The 16,841-nt window shown below is 38.6% G+C and overlaps 2 protein-coding genes across 7 annotated transcripts in view; both read left to right on the forward strand.

The window, feature by feature from the left end:
- iqsec2b (IQ motif and Sec7 domain ArfGEF 2b) overlaps positions 1 to 9,236 on the forward strand; it is a 76,193-nt gene extending 66,957 nt beyond the window's left edge. For 3 of the 4 annotated variants that reach the window (XM_061904104.1, XM_061904105.1, XM_061904106.1), the window contains exons 8-14: positions 1,059 to 1,198; positions 1,314 to 1,439; positions 1,739 to 1,838; positions 1,939 to 2,100; positions 2,377 to 2,562; positions 2,733 to 2,782; positions 6,021 to 9,236. In XM_061904104.1, coding sequence (XP_061760088.1) covers positions 1,059 to 1,198; positions 1,314 to 1,439; positions 1,739 to 1,838; positions 1,939 to 2,100; positions 2,377 to 2,562; positions 2,733 to 2,782; positions 6,021 to 7,199 — 1,943 coding nt within the window. In that variant the 3' untranslated portion in view covers positions 7,200 to 9,236. The remainder of the gene's footprint in view (positions 1 to 1,058; positions 1,199 to 1,313; positions 1,440 to 1,738; positions 1,839 to 1,938; positions 2,101 to 2,376; positions 2,563 to 2,732; positions 2,783 to 6,020) is intronic. The other variant, XM_061904107.1, reaches the window with a different exon arrangement.
- Positions 9,237 to 12,126: 2,890 nt separating this feature from the next.
- kdm5c (lysine demethylase 5C) overlaps positions 12,127 to 16,841 on the forward strand; it is a 57,579-nt gene continuing 52,864 nt past the window's right edge. For 2 of the 3 annotated variants that reach the window (XM_061904108.1, XM_061904111.1), the window contains exons 1-2: positions 12,127 to 12,500; positions 13,741 to 13,888. In XM_061904108.1, the coding sequence (XP_061760092.1) occupies positions 12,499 to 12,500; positions 13,741 to 13,888 (150 nt within the window). In that variant the 5' untranslated portion in view covers positions 12,127 to 12,498. The remainder of the gene's footprint in view (positions 12,501 to 13,740; positions 13,889 to 16,841) is intronic. The other variant, XM_061904110.1, reaches the window with a different exon arrangement.

The raw sequence follows: 16,841 nt of genomic DNA on the forward strand, positions 1-16,841 counted from the left end.
ACTGGTTTTTCTTTTATACGTTTCAAAAATCAATTGGATAAATTAGCTCTATCTTAAGTTTGTAAATCACAGTTTTATCAATCCTTAAATGATTTGACCAATTAAATAAAATGTTTAGCTCATGCTGAGTTCACATATGTTATAAACAGTTTCAATGTTTCAAATAAAACAATGTTTTACGTAAAGAAATCTGTCTAAATCCTATATTGCTCGGCTGCTGATGCCTCGCATGTTCCTAGTAAGATGTCAGTTAAAAAATCAGAGTGAAAATGCTGCCTACATGATATGTTCTTGCCTTTGGAAATGGTTGCAACAGGGATTTTGGTAAAGTTATTTGAGGGTTCCTGAAATAAAAAAAACAGAGTCCATGTTAAAGAGAAGAACAATGTTAAAAACGAACAAAAAAGTGACTGCTGTGGTTGTTGAGTGGAACCACTTTTTATTAACATAACCTGTAAAAGCCTATTTATGATTATTCACTTTTTTCATCCCCATAAACATACATATGAGCACTCTTCTCTTGGAAATATATACATGGAATGTATTTGTGAATCATTTGTAAGCGAAATGCCTGATAATACAGAGCCTAACACTAATCAACAAAGATCACATGGAATGTGTTATGTAACACTAGAAGAAGTTCGATTACCATTTTGCTGATGTTGACTATGTTAAATTTTGAGAAATGTATTTCTTCTTAAGTTTGAATGGATACTCTCCATCACATTGAGCTATTTTTTTATGATATCGGGCTTGTAAATTTGATACTTTACCTTGAAAAGACTCTCATGTCTGTGTTGCTAAAGGCAAATCAACAGTAGTCATATTGAATGTTTGTCGTCCTTGTGAAAACCGGAAGTAAGGTGGCCAACCTGTAGGTCATAAGGTTGCAACACAGACACATCATGGTGGGGAAAAACCTTCCTGGAATAATTGTGTGCATGATCTATTAGTGAAGATGGTGTTTTGCTTTGTATACTACCTTATTATTAATGTTTGAAATCAAATCAACTGTGCAATGAATCATGGTCTAAACAGCTGTCTTTCCTTCCCTAAAGGCGTTGATAATGGTCAGGATATTCCTAGAGACCTGCTTGTAGGAATCTACCAGCGCATACAGAAATGGGAACTACGAACCAATGACGACCATGTGTCCCAAGTGCAGGCAGTGGAGAGAGTCATTGTGGGCAAGAAGCCTGTGAGGGCCAAACTTTATTTATTATTATTACAGGAATATGAGCTTGAGAAATGTACTTAATGATTGCTGGTCTGCTTTCAAATAAGATGCCATTATAATTATTTTGTCCTTGCAGGTGCTGTCTCTTTCCCACCGTAGGCTGGTGTGTTGTTGCCAGCTGTATGAGGTGCCTGACCCTAACAGACCTCAGAGAACGGGTGTGCATCAGCGGGAGGTCTTTCTCTTTAACGACCTTCTTGTGGTAAGACTATGTGGCAAATATAAGATTTGATGAAGATCATGTTCCTTCACTGATAGTGTTTAAAGACAAATATTAGTAATTTAACGAGAGGGAGAGTAGTACGTCTCGCTTTATTTATACTTTGTTTGTATCCATCCAGCATAAAACACCAACTACAGCAGAGTACAAAGTTCAAACCATTTTTGTGGCTAATTGTTTGAACAAGAGAAGAATGAGAACAAAAGCTAAATGCTTGCTATGCTCAAATATTGAAGCTGAAGTACAATGCCTCATTAAAACATATTCTTGTTCTGCATCAGGTAACCAAAATCTTTCAGAAGAAGAAAACCTCAGTGACTTACAGTTTTAGACAATCTTTCCCTCTGGTTGAGATGCAAGTGCACATGTTCCAGAACTCATGTAAGAATGTTTTTTGTTTTCTTTTCCACATTTCAATGATTTTCAGTTGTTTTTCTTTGTTGGATTTTTTAATGTTCAATTACATATAATTTTTTTGTAGACTATCCTCATGGTATCCGCCTGACCTCAGCTGTCCTGGGTGGGGAAAGAAAAGTTCTTATCGTCTTTATGGCCCCCAGTCAGCAAGACCGCACCCGTTTTGTTAGTGACCTCAGGGAGAGTGTTGCTGAAGTGCAGGAGATGGAGAAATATAGAGTTGAATGTAAGTCCGCCACCTACTGGCCATTGTTTTGAATGGCATGGTTCCCATTGTGAATTCCACCTTGGTGTGAATGTGAATGTGAATTTTAATGGTTGAGTTTGAGTTTATTTGAAACATGCAAGCGTACAACATGATTCATAACAATTTCCAGTTTTGGTTGTTTGTTGATAGTTCCCCGTGATTGACTGGCGACCAATACAGTGTATGAACCAGAATAAGCTGCAAATCACTGATGAACCATGTAAATGAATAAATTCTCTTCATGTTTATTTACAGCCGAGTTGGAGAAGCAAAAAGGTGTGATGCGTCCCAGCTTGCTCACTGGAGTTGTGGTCGGTGGAGGAGCTGGTATGAAGAGTGATGTTGTGAATGGTGTGTTAGGAAGGACAAGTTTTGATGACAACTGCGAAGGTCTCAAACGCTCCGCACTCAGCTCATCTCTCAGGGACCTCTCGGAAGCAGGTCAGTAAAACAGGTCCTTGGACAGTTGGCTATCTTTTTTGTCACTTGAGTTGGATGGCAGAGCTTCAACTTTGATTACACCTTTTTTCTTCTTTTGGAAAATCTTTATGCTTAACAAACAAGCATGTTTTCTTCTCTTTGCTGGCTTTACTTTTCCTGGTGGGGTGCAGGGAAGCGTGGTCGCAGCAACAGTGTTGGTTCTCTGGACAGTACCATGGAAGTAAGTCTTTAAGAGTACTGTACATGAACTCATCTATAACAGTAGTGCACTGCCCCATCTTGCTGAGAGTGTTGATTAATGGCCTGATTTGCTAAAGGTTTGCTTGTACTAAAACATGTGCAAACTTGATAGCACACAAAGCTGATTTACTAAACGTTTGCAAAGTGGATTGCGTTTGTTAAGTGGGCAGAACAAGGCAGTGCCAAACACGACTGCTGGGTCTGTGCTTGGGCTGCACAGACCCATACGTTTGTTTTTCAACATATTTGGACGGTCAGAAATAAAAAATATTAGACAAATTGTCTATTCAGCAATTTCCTTTTATAATTTTAATTAATAATGCGTTCTGGTTTCTGTTGGCTTTTTATATGCAGTTTTTTTCTTTTTTTAGGAATTATATTACTATAATGTATCTTCTACATGGAAAGATGTCTTTCATGGTGCATTTTAATGCCTTTGAGCCATTCCAGACACACAAATGCGCTGTTGATATGATTCACAGCCCAGCGCTCAGAATGATGTGTCAGTGTCCATATGTTTCTGTTGTCTAGAACGCGATTCAGAAAAGCGGTTCCAAATTATAGATGTGTGCTGCTGGTTCAACACATTGCATACAGGTGGCATTTTATGCATGCATGTTACATGAAATGTTCAGAAAAATGATCAAGGGTCTTTGTGGTAAAATCCCATATCCACTTAAAATCCTCATTTAAATAAAGCAGTCTGCACCACTATTCAATTGTGCACGCAGTGATAGTAGATCACACGCAACAAGCCCACCTTTAGCACACCCAATTAAATTTTTTGCATACACTGTCTAGCACGTGGTTTTTGAATCGTAATAAATCAGGCTCTAAATGAACATGCATGCACTCTATGATTCTGATTTGGTTGTACTAAAACTTGTGCAAACTTGATATTGCATGCTTAGCTGGTCTACTAAACTTATGCGCAAAGGATTGCATCTCCTTAAATAAGAGAGTGCAATCCATTTAGCGTGTCCGTCTTCATGTATATGCAGAATATATGCTAATTACTAAAACGCCCACAATACTCGAAGGAGAAGATACAAATATAATCATTTAGCACTCGCAATATGATTTATCAGGACTGAAACTGTTTTGCAGTCACTTAATTTTGTCTCTTTATTTTGCATGTTTAAAGTCCATGCAAAACCTATTGCAGTTATGCACAACTGTCTGTGACAAAGGAGGTGATTGTGCTACAAAGACATACGATTGACAGAATCCTCTACCCTATGTGTGATTGTCAATATATTTGGACTGTTAGAACTAAAAATATTAGACATATTGTCTATATAGCAATATACTTTTTACATCATAGCTGCTGGATGACTTAAAGGGTAACTGCACTTTTTTTTTATTAGACCAATAATTAAAAATCCCTATGTAAGACAAGGAAAACATATGTCTTTCTTTTTTATGCATTCTAATTTGTAATATGTGGCAAGTATGAGGTGGCTAAAAAAGAACCTAATGGGAGTCATCTATTGCGTCCATAAACCCTCTGAAAGAACATCCAAAAACAGCCAACAATACCCTATTTACATGTTGTAACCTGCATATTAACCAAGTATTAGACATAGTCATTAAAAGCGCTAACACCAAGACACAGCTTTTAGCGGCGTAATAATCGCACAGAGGTAACTAACTAATGCAGCTATTGACACACTGAGCAAGTACGCTGCTGCATCACCACTGAGTTGGTCAAAGTTAATTCTAGATTATTAATCATGCTCTTTACCTTATAGTAGATGGTTCTGGCCATAAACCGAGAAGTTGACATTCAACTTAGACTCTGCGATCGTGAGAAAGATGCTAGATTGCGCCCCTTCCTTTTTTTTTTTTACCTGCGTGTATTAATATTAATCTAAACGGGAAAAATAAACATCCCATCAGTCGGCATCCCAGTGGGAGCAGACATTGTACAGTAAGTGATTGTTTTGTTGTATTTGTAGTTTGTATTTCTTGTTTAGCGCTTAGCAATCGTGCTACTTGCTGGATCTTCGTATAACTCAACTTCTAAAATTTGTACCTCCCTCTTCGTATATTGAACCTAAAAAATATGAGGTTCTGAATCATCTTTTATTCCAAAATAGTTGTTGTTGGCACTCATGAAGTCTGCTATGATTAATAGTTGTTGTAGGAAATAGAAAAAGTTGTAGTACGTCAGTAAAATAATGCTCCCGCCTATGCTTAAAATGACCAAAATGCACAAATAAGTCACCCGAATGCAGCTGATATAGGCTCCAGTAACTCCCCGCGACCCCTAAAGGGAAAAGCGGTAGAAAAATTGATAACTATTAGATGATATTATCCATCCATTTTCTACCGCTTATTCCCTTTCGGGGTCGCGGGGGGCGCTGGCGCCTATCTCAGCTACAATCGGGCGGAAGGCGGGGTACACCCTGGACAAGTCGCCACCTCATCGCAGGGCCAACACAGATAGACAGACAACACTCACACTCACATTCACACACTAGGGCCAATTTAGTGTTGCCAATCAACCTATCCCCAGGTGCATGTCTTTGGAGGTGATATTATGAATTCGCATTTTAGTACATTACATACAATATACTTGCAGCGTGTATACAAATACAGCGTGTATTGCTGGAGGTTTTTTTAGCACGTCATAGCCAAATAGAGCAAATCCCATTGCCTCCATGGTTAGCTGACTCTTTTTGCCATTTATTTACAAGTTACGATGCATAAAAAAAGAAAAACGTCTATGTGTGCTTGTTTTGTATGAGGATTGTGAATCATGTACAATATTCCCCCCAAAGTGCAATTCCCCTTTAAGGACCCAAGATTATATTTCTGTACATGTTCAACAGCGTATAAAAATAGTACAGGTTGGAGCATATAATGCCATAATTGAGGAGGGAAATGAGTGGATTACATGCAAAAAACTTATTTAATCAGGTTGGTCTGCACCACATTTGCATTAGTTATCAATTGTACACACAGTAGTACAGTAGATAGTAGTAGCTCACCCGTAACACACCGACTCATAGCAAATGCAATTTTGTAGTTTGTACACGCTGTTTAGCACTTGTTATTTGGATCTTAGCAGATCAGACCCATTGTGGTTTTCTTTCACCATTTGCATGGCTTTAAGTTGAATGTCATAGCAAGTCCTCCTAATACCTGCCGTGTGTATGTTCATGTCAGGTGGGATATGCATCCACAGATGTTTATAAAGCTATTTTGCCTTCCAGGGGTCCATCATTAGCAGTCCACAGCCTCACCAGCGCTATCCAGTTCCAGGTGTTGTTCCTAGCCACTACGGAACAGAAGACTTCCGGCCTCATCGCCCTATCCTGAGCCCCGGAACAGGGATGGGGGGTGGGCCGGGGCAGCAACATACCACTGCTGGGACCGCAGTTGGGGGCGTCCCCAGCAGTGTGGAGAGAGCAGGAGTGGGCAGCGGCCCTGGGGGGAGCAGCAACAACAGCGGTTCCTTCCTGGGCTCACTATTCGGCAGCAAGCGCGCCAAACCACCAGGGCCCCTTATTCCACCGGGGCCACCCTACCCCGCACCTGTGCCCCCACCAACGACGGGAGGGCCCCCTCCTCACTCCCCTTCATCCCTGTGCCAACAGTTGGAGGGGGGGCCTTCCAAGATCCAGGCCCTGCACGCGCAGTACTGTCACGCGGCTACCGTGCAGCCCCCACCACCGTACTACCACCACCATCGCTACCACATGCAAAATGTCCCTCCACCTTTGCAAGGAGTTCCCCCTCATACTACACAGAGAGGCCCGCAACCCTGTCGTCCAGTCCTTGGCCCTTTACACGTTGCGCACCCGCAGCTGGCCCATCTCTCCCAGCTCTCACAGCATGGGCTTCCGGGTCGCTACACCAACATGGTGGTGGGATGCCCCCCCCTTTCTCCTCTCTCCCAGCATTCGCCGAACCCGCAGTTTGCCCTGTACCACGTTCAGCCCACACACTCTATCAGAGGGGGAAGCAGCTCTGTTACCAAACCTCCCCTAACCTTGTCTCACTCGCATCCACACCCCCACGCCCACTCCCAAACGCACCCCGGGCACGTGCTCACACCACACCCAGCCAGCCACTCCACCCATCAAACACACTTCATATTCGGCACTCTGCCCCACAATCTACCGTCCGCTACCGTCAATGCGCATCACACAGCCTCCGCCGGCCCGTATCTGCCCCAGTACCCTCCTCTTTCTTCGATCCCCCCTCCCCCACCACACTCCCCTTTACCCCCCCCTTCATCCCCCCTTACCCCTCTTACACCTCTCTCCCCTCACCCCCCCCAGCACCCCGGGCAGCCTCAGCAGGGGCCACAGGTGACAGGGGCCGGATCGACGGGTACAGGGGGCAGCTCCAAATCCAAGGCTATCAACCGGATAAGCACCGTAGTGTGAGCAGGATGTGGGCGGCCCGCAGCCATAGGTCAGATGATAGAGTGCAAGAGGTCAGCAGAGCCAGAGCAAGGACGAGGTCGGCCAGGACAGAAAGTAACAGTAGCAGCGCAGTCGACAAGAGGAAACGCAGTCTGCTGCGTCTCTGTTACTTTCACCTCCGTTTCCCACATATGTAAACTGGGAGTTGGCAAAATGACATAAACTGCATACACAATCAGAAATTTCTATAGCCATATAATTTATGACGAAAAAGTCTATTTCTTGGCACTGCATCTGTTTTAACTCTTAGAAATATATAGTTTAAGAAACTATTTATATGTATATAGAAAAGACAACCATACTGTACATCGAGCTGCTTACAATGAGTATCGGCGCAAAGAATATGTCTCCATAAATAGGGTTCTGCAAAGTTTAATATTATAAACAGCCACATCGCAAAAACTGTCACTTGCCTCTGCAATAATTTCCTTAGCCTCATGATGTCCTCATTCACTGCAGGGTCTACTTGGCAAATACTATTGTTTTATTTCTGAAGATGACCTCAGAGTTAGTTGCCGTGTCTTTTGTTTTTGTTTTCGGCTTAATGGTCTTTTACATGTGAACAGGAGCCATCTGGCTTTGTAATGCATTCTTACAAGAAGTTTGGGACATAAAACGCATATCAACAATCTATTGTGAATGTTTTTGAAGCTTCTTGCTGTTTTGCGAATATTACATAATATCTGCTACGAGTATGATAAATAGTGTTTGTATGTATCAGCATATGTTTGAACGTGGTTATAACGAGTAGATGCACACAATGAGTGTTACATTCCTAACGGAGAGTGCTTTGATTAAAAAATAATTATTTTACATCACTCACACCATTATGTAATGTCATCCAAATTCATTGTTTTTTTCAATTACATGAAATATCAGTGATGTTTTATTCAAACTGACAATATTTTGGTTGTTTGTTTGGAGGAAGGAAAACTTCCCGCATTCTTTTTCTTTCATTGTTGGAAAAAAAGTGGAAATGTAGGAATATCAACTTTCTTTTTCCTACTCATCACATTTAGCATTAGGTATATAGATATGTTTTGAAGAAGCACGCTTTTACAAGAGGATTTATGAATTTTGCACGTGATGTCTTAAGTCAGAAATGACCTTCATCTTACTCTTACCCCTCCAGCCCACTTTTTAAGAACTTGCTTCCTACATTTTCTGATGCTTTGGATTTCCGCTGGGGGATTCTTACAATATGTAAAAAAAAAACAAAAAAAAAACCAGACTTAACAATGATTAAGAATGTAAAACAGCCCACAGGTACTTGCATTCCTTGTTATTCTGTGGGTCTTGTGTACCTTTTTGCGTCTGCAATATTTTCAGTTGTGAGTTTACTGACATGTAGTTACCTACAGTGCCAGCTAATATTAAGAGAAACGATTACATATTATAATTAATGAGTAGAGGAGTGCGGACAAAACTGTGCCAATCTTTGATATTAGCAGACTGAAACAAAACTTGAAAGTCTGAATACACAGAAAAGGCTACAAATGAGGTTTGGGGAAAGTCAAGAATGTGAGATGAAGGTTTTATATGTATTGTTTGTGTTGCTTAGCCTTTTTCTTTCATGGTGTCATATTTGACTCGTCTTGCATGAATACTGTATATCTGCACTTATTTAATAGATTGTACTGTATGAACCTGAATGTAAATATTATACTCTAGGCTGCTTCTCAGCCAAGGGTCAAAGTGCTACCAGTTTGTATTCAGGTGCGTGCATGTGAGTGCCATGATATATGTACATTTGAGGAATAGAAAATGTTGTCCAAAAGGAATAGCTACTTGTTTTGCTTCCCTATATTCATAATGACTGAAGATGAGAGAATGAATTTGACTTTAACGTTTATGCTTACATGTTAGTGCACTTATTGATATTATTTTTAAACAATGAGTTAAATTTTATTTTGTGGTTCTGTTATGTGTGCCAAAAGAATATAAATTCGATATGTGAATATTTATTGCTTCTGATCAATTAAAGTGTCCTTGCAGTGACATTAATATGTTGGGGTTTTTTTTGTGTGATGAAATGTATTAATATAAATTCTAATTTTTGCTTGGAATTCAACTTATTTTCACATACATGAACACACATTTATATAATGCAATATTTCACATTTAGCTAAAAAAAAAAAAATCGATTTTTAATTAATTTTAAAATCTAATGATTCCAATAAATCATAAAAAGCATTTAAGAATCTACAGTACTGTATAGCAGTGGTTTTCAAATGGGGGTACGCGTATCCCTGGGGGTACTTGAAGGTATGCCAAGGGGTACGTGAGATTTTGTAAAACTATTCCAAAAATAGCAACAATTCAAAAATCCTTTATAAATATATTTATTGAATAATGCTTCAACAAAATATGATTGTATAAGTTCATAACGTGTGAAAAGAAATGCAACAATGCAATATTCAGTGTTGACAGCTAGATTTTTTGTGGACATGTTCCATAGATATTGATGTTAAAGATTTATTTTTTTGTGAAGAAATTTTTACAATGAAGTTGATGAATCCAGATAGATCTCTATTACAATCCCCAAAGAGGGCACTTTAAGTTGATGATTACTTCTATGTTTAGAAATGTTTATTTATAATTGAATCACATGTTTATTTTTCAACAAGTTTTTAGTATTTTATATCTTTTTTTCCAAATAGTTCAAGAAAGACCACTACAAATGAGCATTATTTTGCACAGTTATACAATTTAATAAATCATAAACTGATGACATTGTGCTGTATTTTACTTCTGTATCTCTTTTTTTCAAACAAAAATGCTTTGCTCTGATTAGGGGGCACTTGAATTAAAAAAATGTTCACAGGGGGTACATCACAGAAAAATGGTTGAGAACCACTGCTGTATAGAGTTTAAAAAGTAGAATATAATTACAGCTGTGTCGATCGTTGATCTATTTTTTTTAAAGAAATGTAACATCATGATATGTATAGCCTACTAATAATCCAACATTCCGTTTTCTACCACTTGTCCCTTTTGGGGTCGCAGGGGGTGCTGGAGCCCATCTCAACTATTTACAATAATACATCTTGATCACAAAGAGTCAAAATAAACAGTTTATAATTTTGTATTTTATACAGTATCTGCTTTTATTATTATTATTTTCATATTTTATTTTGATTATGTGCATCTTTAAGCATGTTTTAAAAGCGCTATGTAAACAATAATATTATTGCTATTTTCTTTATTAGATATGGCTCAGATTATTGCATTGAATATATATTTCAAAAGCTAATTAAAACAAAAATGGTATTGCATTTTAATTGTTTTATTAATTCTATATTAATTTGGAATTAATTTTAGTCAACTATGGAACAACATTGCGTTATGAGATACTCAAGACATAAAATATACATTTTCAATCACAATTTTGACCCGGTTTATTTAGATTTGGGACAAATGATAATCTACTGAACTGCATGCTTGCTGATTTTTTACAAGGAGTACAGTAGCTACAGTACTGTAGCCCAGTATTTCTCAAATGGGGATACGCGTACCCCTGGGGGTACTTGAAGGTATGCCAAGGGGTACGTGAGATTTTTTTTAAATATTCTAAAAACAGCCACAATTCAAAAATCCTTTATACATATATTTATTGAATAATACTTCCACAACATATGAATGTAAATTCATAAACTGTGAAAAGAAATGCAACAATGCAATATTCAGTGTTGACAGCTAGATTTTTTGTGGACATGTTCCATATGCCCTTATGTGGGCCTACCGAGTATGTCGTAGTGGTTTGTGTTGTGGTTTGTGCAGCCCTTTGAGACACTAGTGATTTAGAGCTATATAAATAAACATTGATTGATTGATTGAAATATTGATGTTAAAGATTTATTTTTTTGTGAAGAAATGTTGAGAATTAAGTTGATGAATCCAGATGGATCTCTATTACAATCCCCAAAGAGGGCACTTTAAGTTGATGATTACTTCTATGTGTAGAAATCTTTATTTATAAATGAATCACCTTTTTATTATTCAAAAAGTTTTTAGTTATTTTTATATCTTTTTTTCCAAATAGTTCAAGAAAGACCACTACAAATGAGCAATATTTTGCACTGTTATACAATTTAATACATCAAAAACTGATGACACAGTGCTGTATGTAGGTATGTATGTAGGAAGAGGTTCTGCAGAACCTCCAGGTTCTGTAACAGCTTCTTCCCCCAGGCCGTAAGACTCTTGAACGCATCATAATTAAATTATCCCGTCAACTCCCCACAAAATGGATTAACTCGCTGGAATAAAAAAAAGACAATATAACATATATAACATACATCCATAATCCTGGATGCATATGAAAAAGTGCAATGTATTTATCTGTACAGTAATCTATTTATTTATATCTGCACCTTATTGCTTTTTTTTTAAACCCTGCACTACCAAGAGCGTATGCAACCAAGTTTCGTTCTTATTTGTACTGTAAAGTTCAAATTTGAATGACAAAAAAAGGAAGTCTAAGTGTTTTACTTCTTTATCTTTTTTTTCAACCAAAAATGCTGTGCTCTGATCAGGGGGTACTTGAATTTAAAAAATGTTCACGGGGGTACATCACTGAAAAAATGTTGAGAACCACTGCTGTCGCCTATGAAATGATGACGTAAGTGTCCTCCAATTCTGGAATGACTTATACTGTATTATTTTTCACTTCGTGACGAACGTACAGTTTGCGTCAAGGTGTGTAACGGAGTTTTCTTTGCTGTTAAGTTAATTTGAAATAGGGTGTGATTTGTTGACATATTTTGTGTTACGAACAGTTGTAACTACCATACATGGTTTTCTTTACTACGCGCCGTTGTGAATTTGCGTACGTGGGCACTATTTTCAGGGAATAAACGTGGCGGAGGGAATATGAGGGATCGTTGTTGTGATTCGGTCGTGAGAAAAAAAACTAAGATGGCGCCGCGTCAAGAAAGATAGGATGGCTTGAAGGGAGTAATAGTATATGTCGAAAATTTACCGATAACGACACAACGCTTACTATTTGAGACTGGAGTCTCTGATTAAATGGATGCCTTGCGTCCACGTTTTATGAACCGAGTTGAATTCCGTGTAGAATTGAGGCAGCAAAGCGGGTAACTTTGCTAGCAGCAGTAGCTCAGCACAGCTGGCCCTCGTTAGCTAACCACCAGCAGTCATCACAACAAGAGAGGAAGGAGAGCAGCCAGCAGCCCTTTCATAGCCCGGGACATCGCGGTGTCGACGGGTCAGTCACTGGCACACGACGAGACAATGTAACATGTATGGATCTCTAAATGTTTTCTACAAAGGGCTTATTTTGGTGTATGGCTACAAATCTATTGAGTTTCCTCGCTATCACTTTGCTACTGGCGTTGACAGAAGGAGTTAGCTGAGCTGTGCCCGTGTTCTCTTCATTCTATTAACTGGGGTGTTACCTTGGAGCTAACTACTGCTAACTAAGACCGTGGGAGGTTATGAGACTGGGCTGAGGAAAATTGGAGGCCTCGACGCTAACGTTAGCTCTTTCTGACACTGCTGTCTGGATACTAGATCAAAAAATTGACATCATTGATTCAGGAAAATGCACACAAGACTTCAAAGAACCCAAAGTCAACAGACGTAAAATTTAGTTTTGATTGGAACGGGTGGGGGTTAATTCGGTTATAAAAGTACCTTAGCTAACATTTATTCACCAAGTGTCACTAACATATATGTCAATTTTAACGGACAATTACGTGGGTGGTTTCATTTATTGAATCGGTTAACTTATGTTGCTTCAAAGTCTTTTCAAATACGCATTACATACACCAGCGGGAAGTGATGTCTTTATGGCCTTCACTTCCTTTTGAGTTCATGGTTTCTACGCCATTGTTTGGCTACAATTTTACGAATATGGATCGTTGTAACATTTTTGCGTACTTATAGACGTGGCGTCATCAGTGTTGTTTTAGTTAAAGCCCAATTTGGGAAGAGGAGAAATACATTTTGAAAATAAACATTGTATTTCTCAACATTGTGTACAATATCAGGGAATTATGCACCACAATGTGTATACATGGTACTTGATAAGGATTTGTCTTAAAACCTCTCCCCTTTTCCTTCTAATCATGTTCATCACCAACGCAGTGCTATTGTTTTGTGGTCTAGAATTGTGGGAGGGGGATTAAACAAGGCCTAGTTGAGGGTAATAACACTTCCTCTGTGGTCTTCATCTTGTATTAAAAAATAAGGTCACTCCAATTCCAAAGTTGCATAAACACTCCATACTACATTATCATCACAGTGAATCAGTTGTCTCTTGACTTCTGCATTGTAAAAATTTACATTATGTATTAATAATGACAGTAACTGATGCAATGTAATTTGAATTTAATAGTGAAGTTTTCCCTGTGATCCCACACAGGGAAAACCCTGTCACCACACCAATAGAGACAAGTGGTGCTTTGCTGTAATAGTGTAAGACTAAATGTATTTTGAAAGGTAACCATTAAACATGGTTTGTTAACGTTTTTATTGTCAGGGCAATGGAAGGGGAAGAGTTTGTACCTCCTCCGGAGTGTCCAGTTTTTGAGCCGTCATGGGAGGAGTTCCAGGATCCTCTGGGTTACATTGCCAAGATACGTCCCATAGCAGAGAAGTCTGGAATCTGCAAGATCCGACCTCCACCGGTAAATATTTACTCGGTTTTGCATCATGTAGACAAAATGCTGTCTGTGAATGTGAGTGTTGTCTATCTGTGATGAGGTGGCGACTTGTCCAGGGTGTACCCTGTCTTCCGCCCGAATGCAGCTGCGATAGGCTCCTGCCCTCTTTCCCAAGAGGGACAAGCGGTAAAAAAATGGATGGAAGGATAGCCTAATTATATCTTATTTTTGTGTTGGATCCCAGATTTCTGTGACTTGCATTACTAATCATGTGTGGATGGCAGTGTCGATAGGGCATTGCATCTAGGCAGTTTTAGTCTGAGCCGGATTTCTAAAAGTGAAACTATGCAGGACTCTTAACACTGTCTTAGCTAGTTGCTTAGTGCTGCTTAAATTGAGCAATTAAGTTAGCAAGGGTGGGGACAATTTTTTTGCGGTCATTGTCTTTCCTTTTGTTAGGTGGCTTGACAAAAATAATCTTGTCTATCCAGTATAACCAGTCTAGCAAAGCCTACAGGGAGGGATGTCCCGATAAGCATTTTTGGCCAATGTACTCAATCCGATTTTTTTGTGCCTCATATCTGATTAGATTTCAAGTCCAGATCCGGTACTTTGACGATAAAAAAGGAGCAGAAAATAGGGTTTTTTTTAGGAAGTAAGAGTAAAGTGAACACATTTTATAAAGTGTATTTAATATAATTCTGAATTTGGTAGTACTGTTGTAAATCATATGGCACTAAATGTGTGGCATTGAATGCTGCATAGAATTTTGTTTTTACAAAAAAAAGTTGATACTGCTTCTAACAAAAACTGCTTTTGGCTCCATTTTAAATCATTTGTTTTTTACCCTAAAAGCACTCCTGTATCCACAGACCTATTCCCTTTGTAACAATAACAAAAACGACAAAATGTCGTTATATATTGTTACATTAAATCTTTAGTGGTTAGCCTGGCTTCTTGTGTTGTCCTGCTCAGAGTGTTGTTAAAGTAGACATGTAAGGGTAAATAGTATTTTGCAGTAAAATTCCTGGCGTTTATATTACCGTTTTAATGTAAATGATCATAACCCCATAATTTACAATTGGTTTTACCGGCTAGCTCTAGCTCGATAACTAACTTAATTGTTAATATGAATACAATATACATTAATGTCTTTCCCCATTAAGAAATAACATACTACAATTTAAACTTTAATAAACATATTGCTTTCAGAGCAACTAAGCCTTTCAATTGTGCACATTGAACTGAGGCTGTGCTCTCTTCATACACAGAAGAATATGACACAAAGGTGTTTACTCCAGAACGTGAACTTCTCGCATAATGTGACATCAACCGGAAGTGAAATGCACAACTCCTGGTTTACCTTTATCATCAAACACTCTAACATCTTTGCAAATTAAAACTGGAGATATTGGTATCAGCTGCATAAATAAATGAGGGGAACATCCCTACTACTTAAGTTTTATAATTTTAGACTTGTCAATCTGTAAATGAAAAACATGCATCTTTTTTTTTATAATTGGGGAATAAAAAAGTTATACAAATCTACCCCATGATGAAGTTATGTGGTCACAAATGCAGTCCCATAAATGTATCAAAAACTTAATTTTAGTCTGTAAACAAGAGATTCTATAACTCGTTACAGGTGGAAAAATCTAGTAGCATATGTGCACCAAGCTCGACGCGCAAGAATAAAGTGCGTCCCACGCGTGACGCTTTACTGAGGAAGAATAAGGTAGACTTATTTGGTGGCTGCACATATAAAAGGAAAGCGAAGCGAACTTGGACATCGTAAAATGCTAAGTAGAGAGAAATCAACATAGACTGCATGGCCATTATGGCCATTTCAAGCCACTCAAACACTGTGACCATCATGAAGGATAAATGGTGTATTTGAACATATATAATATGAAATTATCTTTTACTAAGAAATGGAAAGTAGTAAAAACATAGCGATCCCGTCATTTAAACCTTCATCCCACAGTAAGCCTGTCTCATTCTACGCTTGCAGAGTGCCTTTTGGTGTGCAAGACAAGCAAAGGGATAAAAGTAAAAGTCTATACTTTTTTATTTTTATTATTGTTCCATTTAATTCTTAAATACTGTTTTATTCCCTTCATGAGGTCCGTGTACAGTTCGGATGACTTAGGTGGTAGTTAAGGTATAATTTACACTAAAACGGAACTTACCGTATTTTTCGGACTATAAGTCGCAGTTTTTTTCATAGTTTGGCTGTATCTGCGACTTCTACTCAGGAGCGGCTTATGTGTGCAATTATTAAAGGGGAACATTTTTACAATTTCAGAAGGGTTAAAACCAATAAAAATCAGTTCCCAGTGGATTATTTTATTTTTCGAAGTTTTTTTCAAAATTTTACCCGTCCCGGAATATCCTTAAAAAAATCTATAAAGTGCATGATTTTCGCTATCTGCGAAGCCACTGTCCATCTCTCTGTGACGTCACATAGCGATGCCAATACAAACAGATGGTGGATAGCACAGCATGATATAGCGACATTAGCTCGAAATCAGACTCGGATTTCAGCGGCTTAAGCGATTCAACAGATTACGCATGTATTGAAACGGATGGTTGGAGTATGGAGGCAGATAACGAAAATGAAATTGAAGAAGAAACTGAAGCTATTGAGCGAATAGCTAGTGACGCTATTCGGCCATGTTTGCCTTAGCATCGCCGGTAAAATGTGCAGACCAACGATCGGAAGTTTTGCAACTTGTGACACTGGATTAACTTAAATCCATCGATTGGTAAGTGTTTGGCATTAAATGTGGGTGGAAGAAAACGCTGGATGCAAATACAGCTACAAACGTACATACAGCTAGCCTAAATAGCATGTTAGCATCGATTAGCTGGCAGTCATGCCGCGACCAAATATGTCTGATTAGCACATAAGTCAATAACATCAACAAAACTCACCTTTATGATTTCGTTGACTTTATCATTGGGAATGGATCTGCTT

This window comes from Nerophis ophidion, linkage group LG06, assembly GCF_033978795.1.
Source record: "Nerophis ophidion isolate RoL-2023_Sa linkage group LG06, RoL_Noph_v1.0, whole genome shotgun sequence".
NCBI lineage: Eukaryota > Metazoa > Chordata > Actinopteri > Syngnathiformes > Syngnathidae > Nerophis > Nerophis ophidion.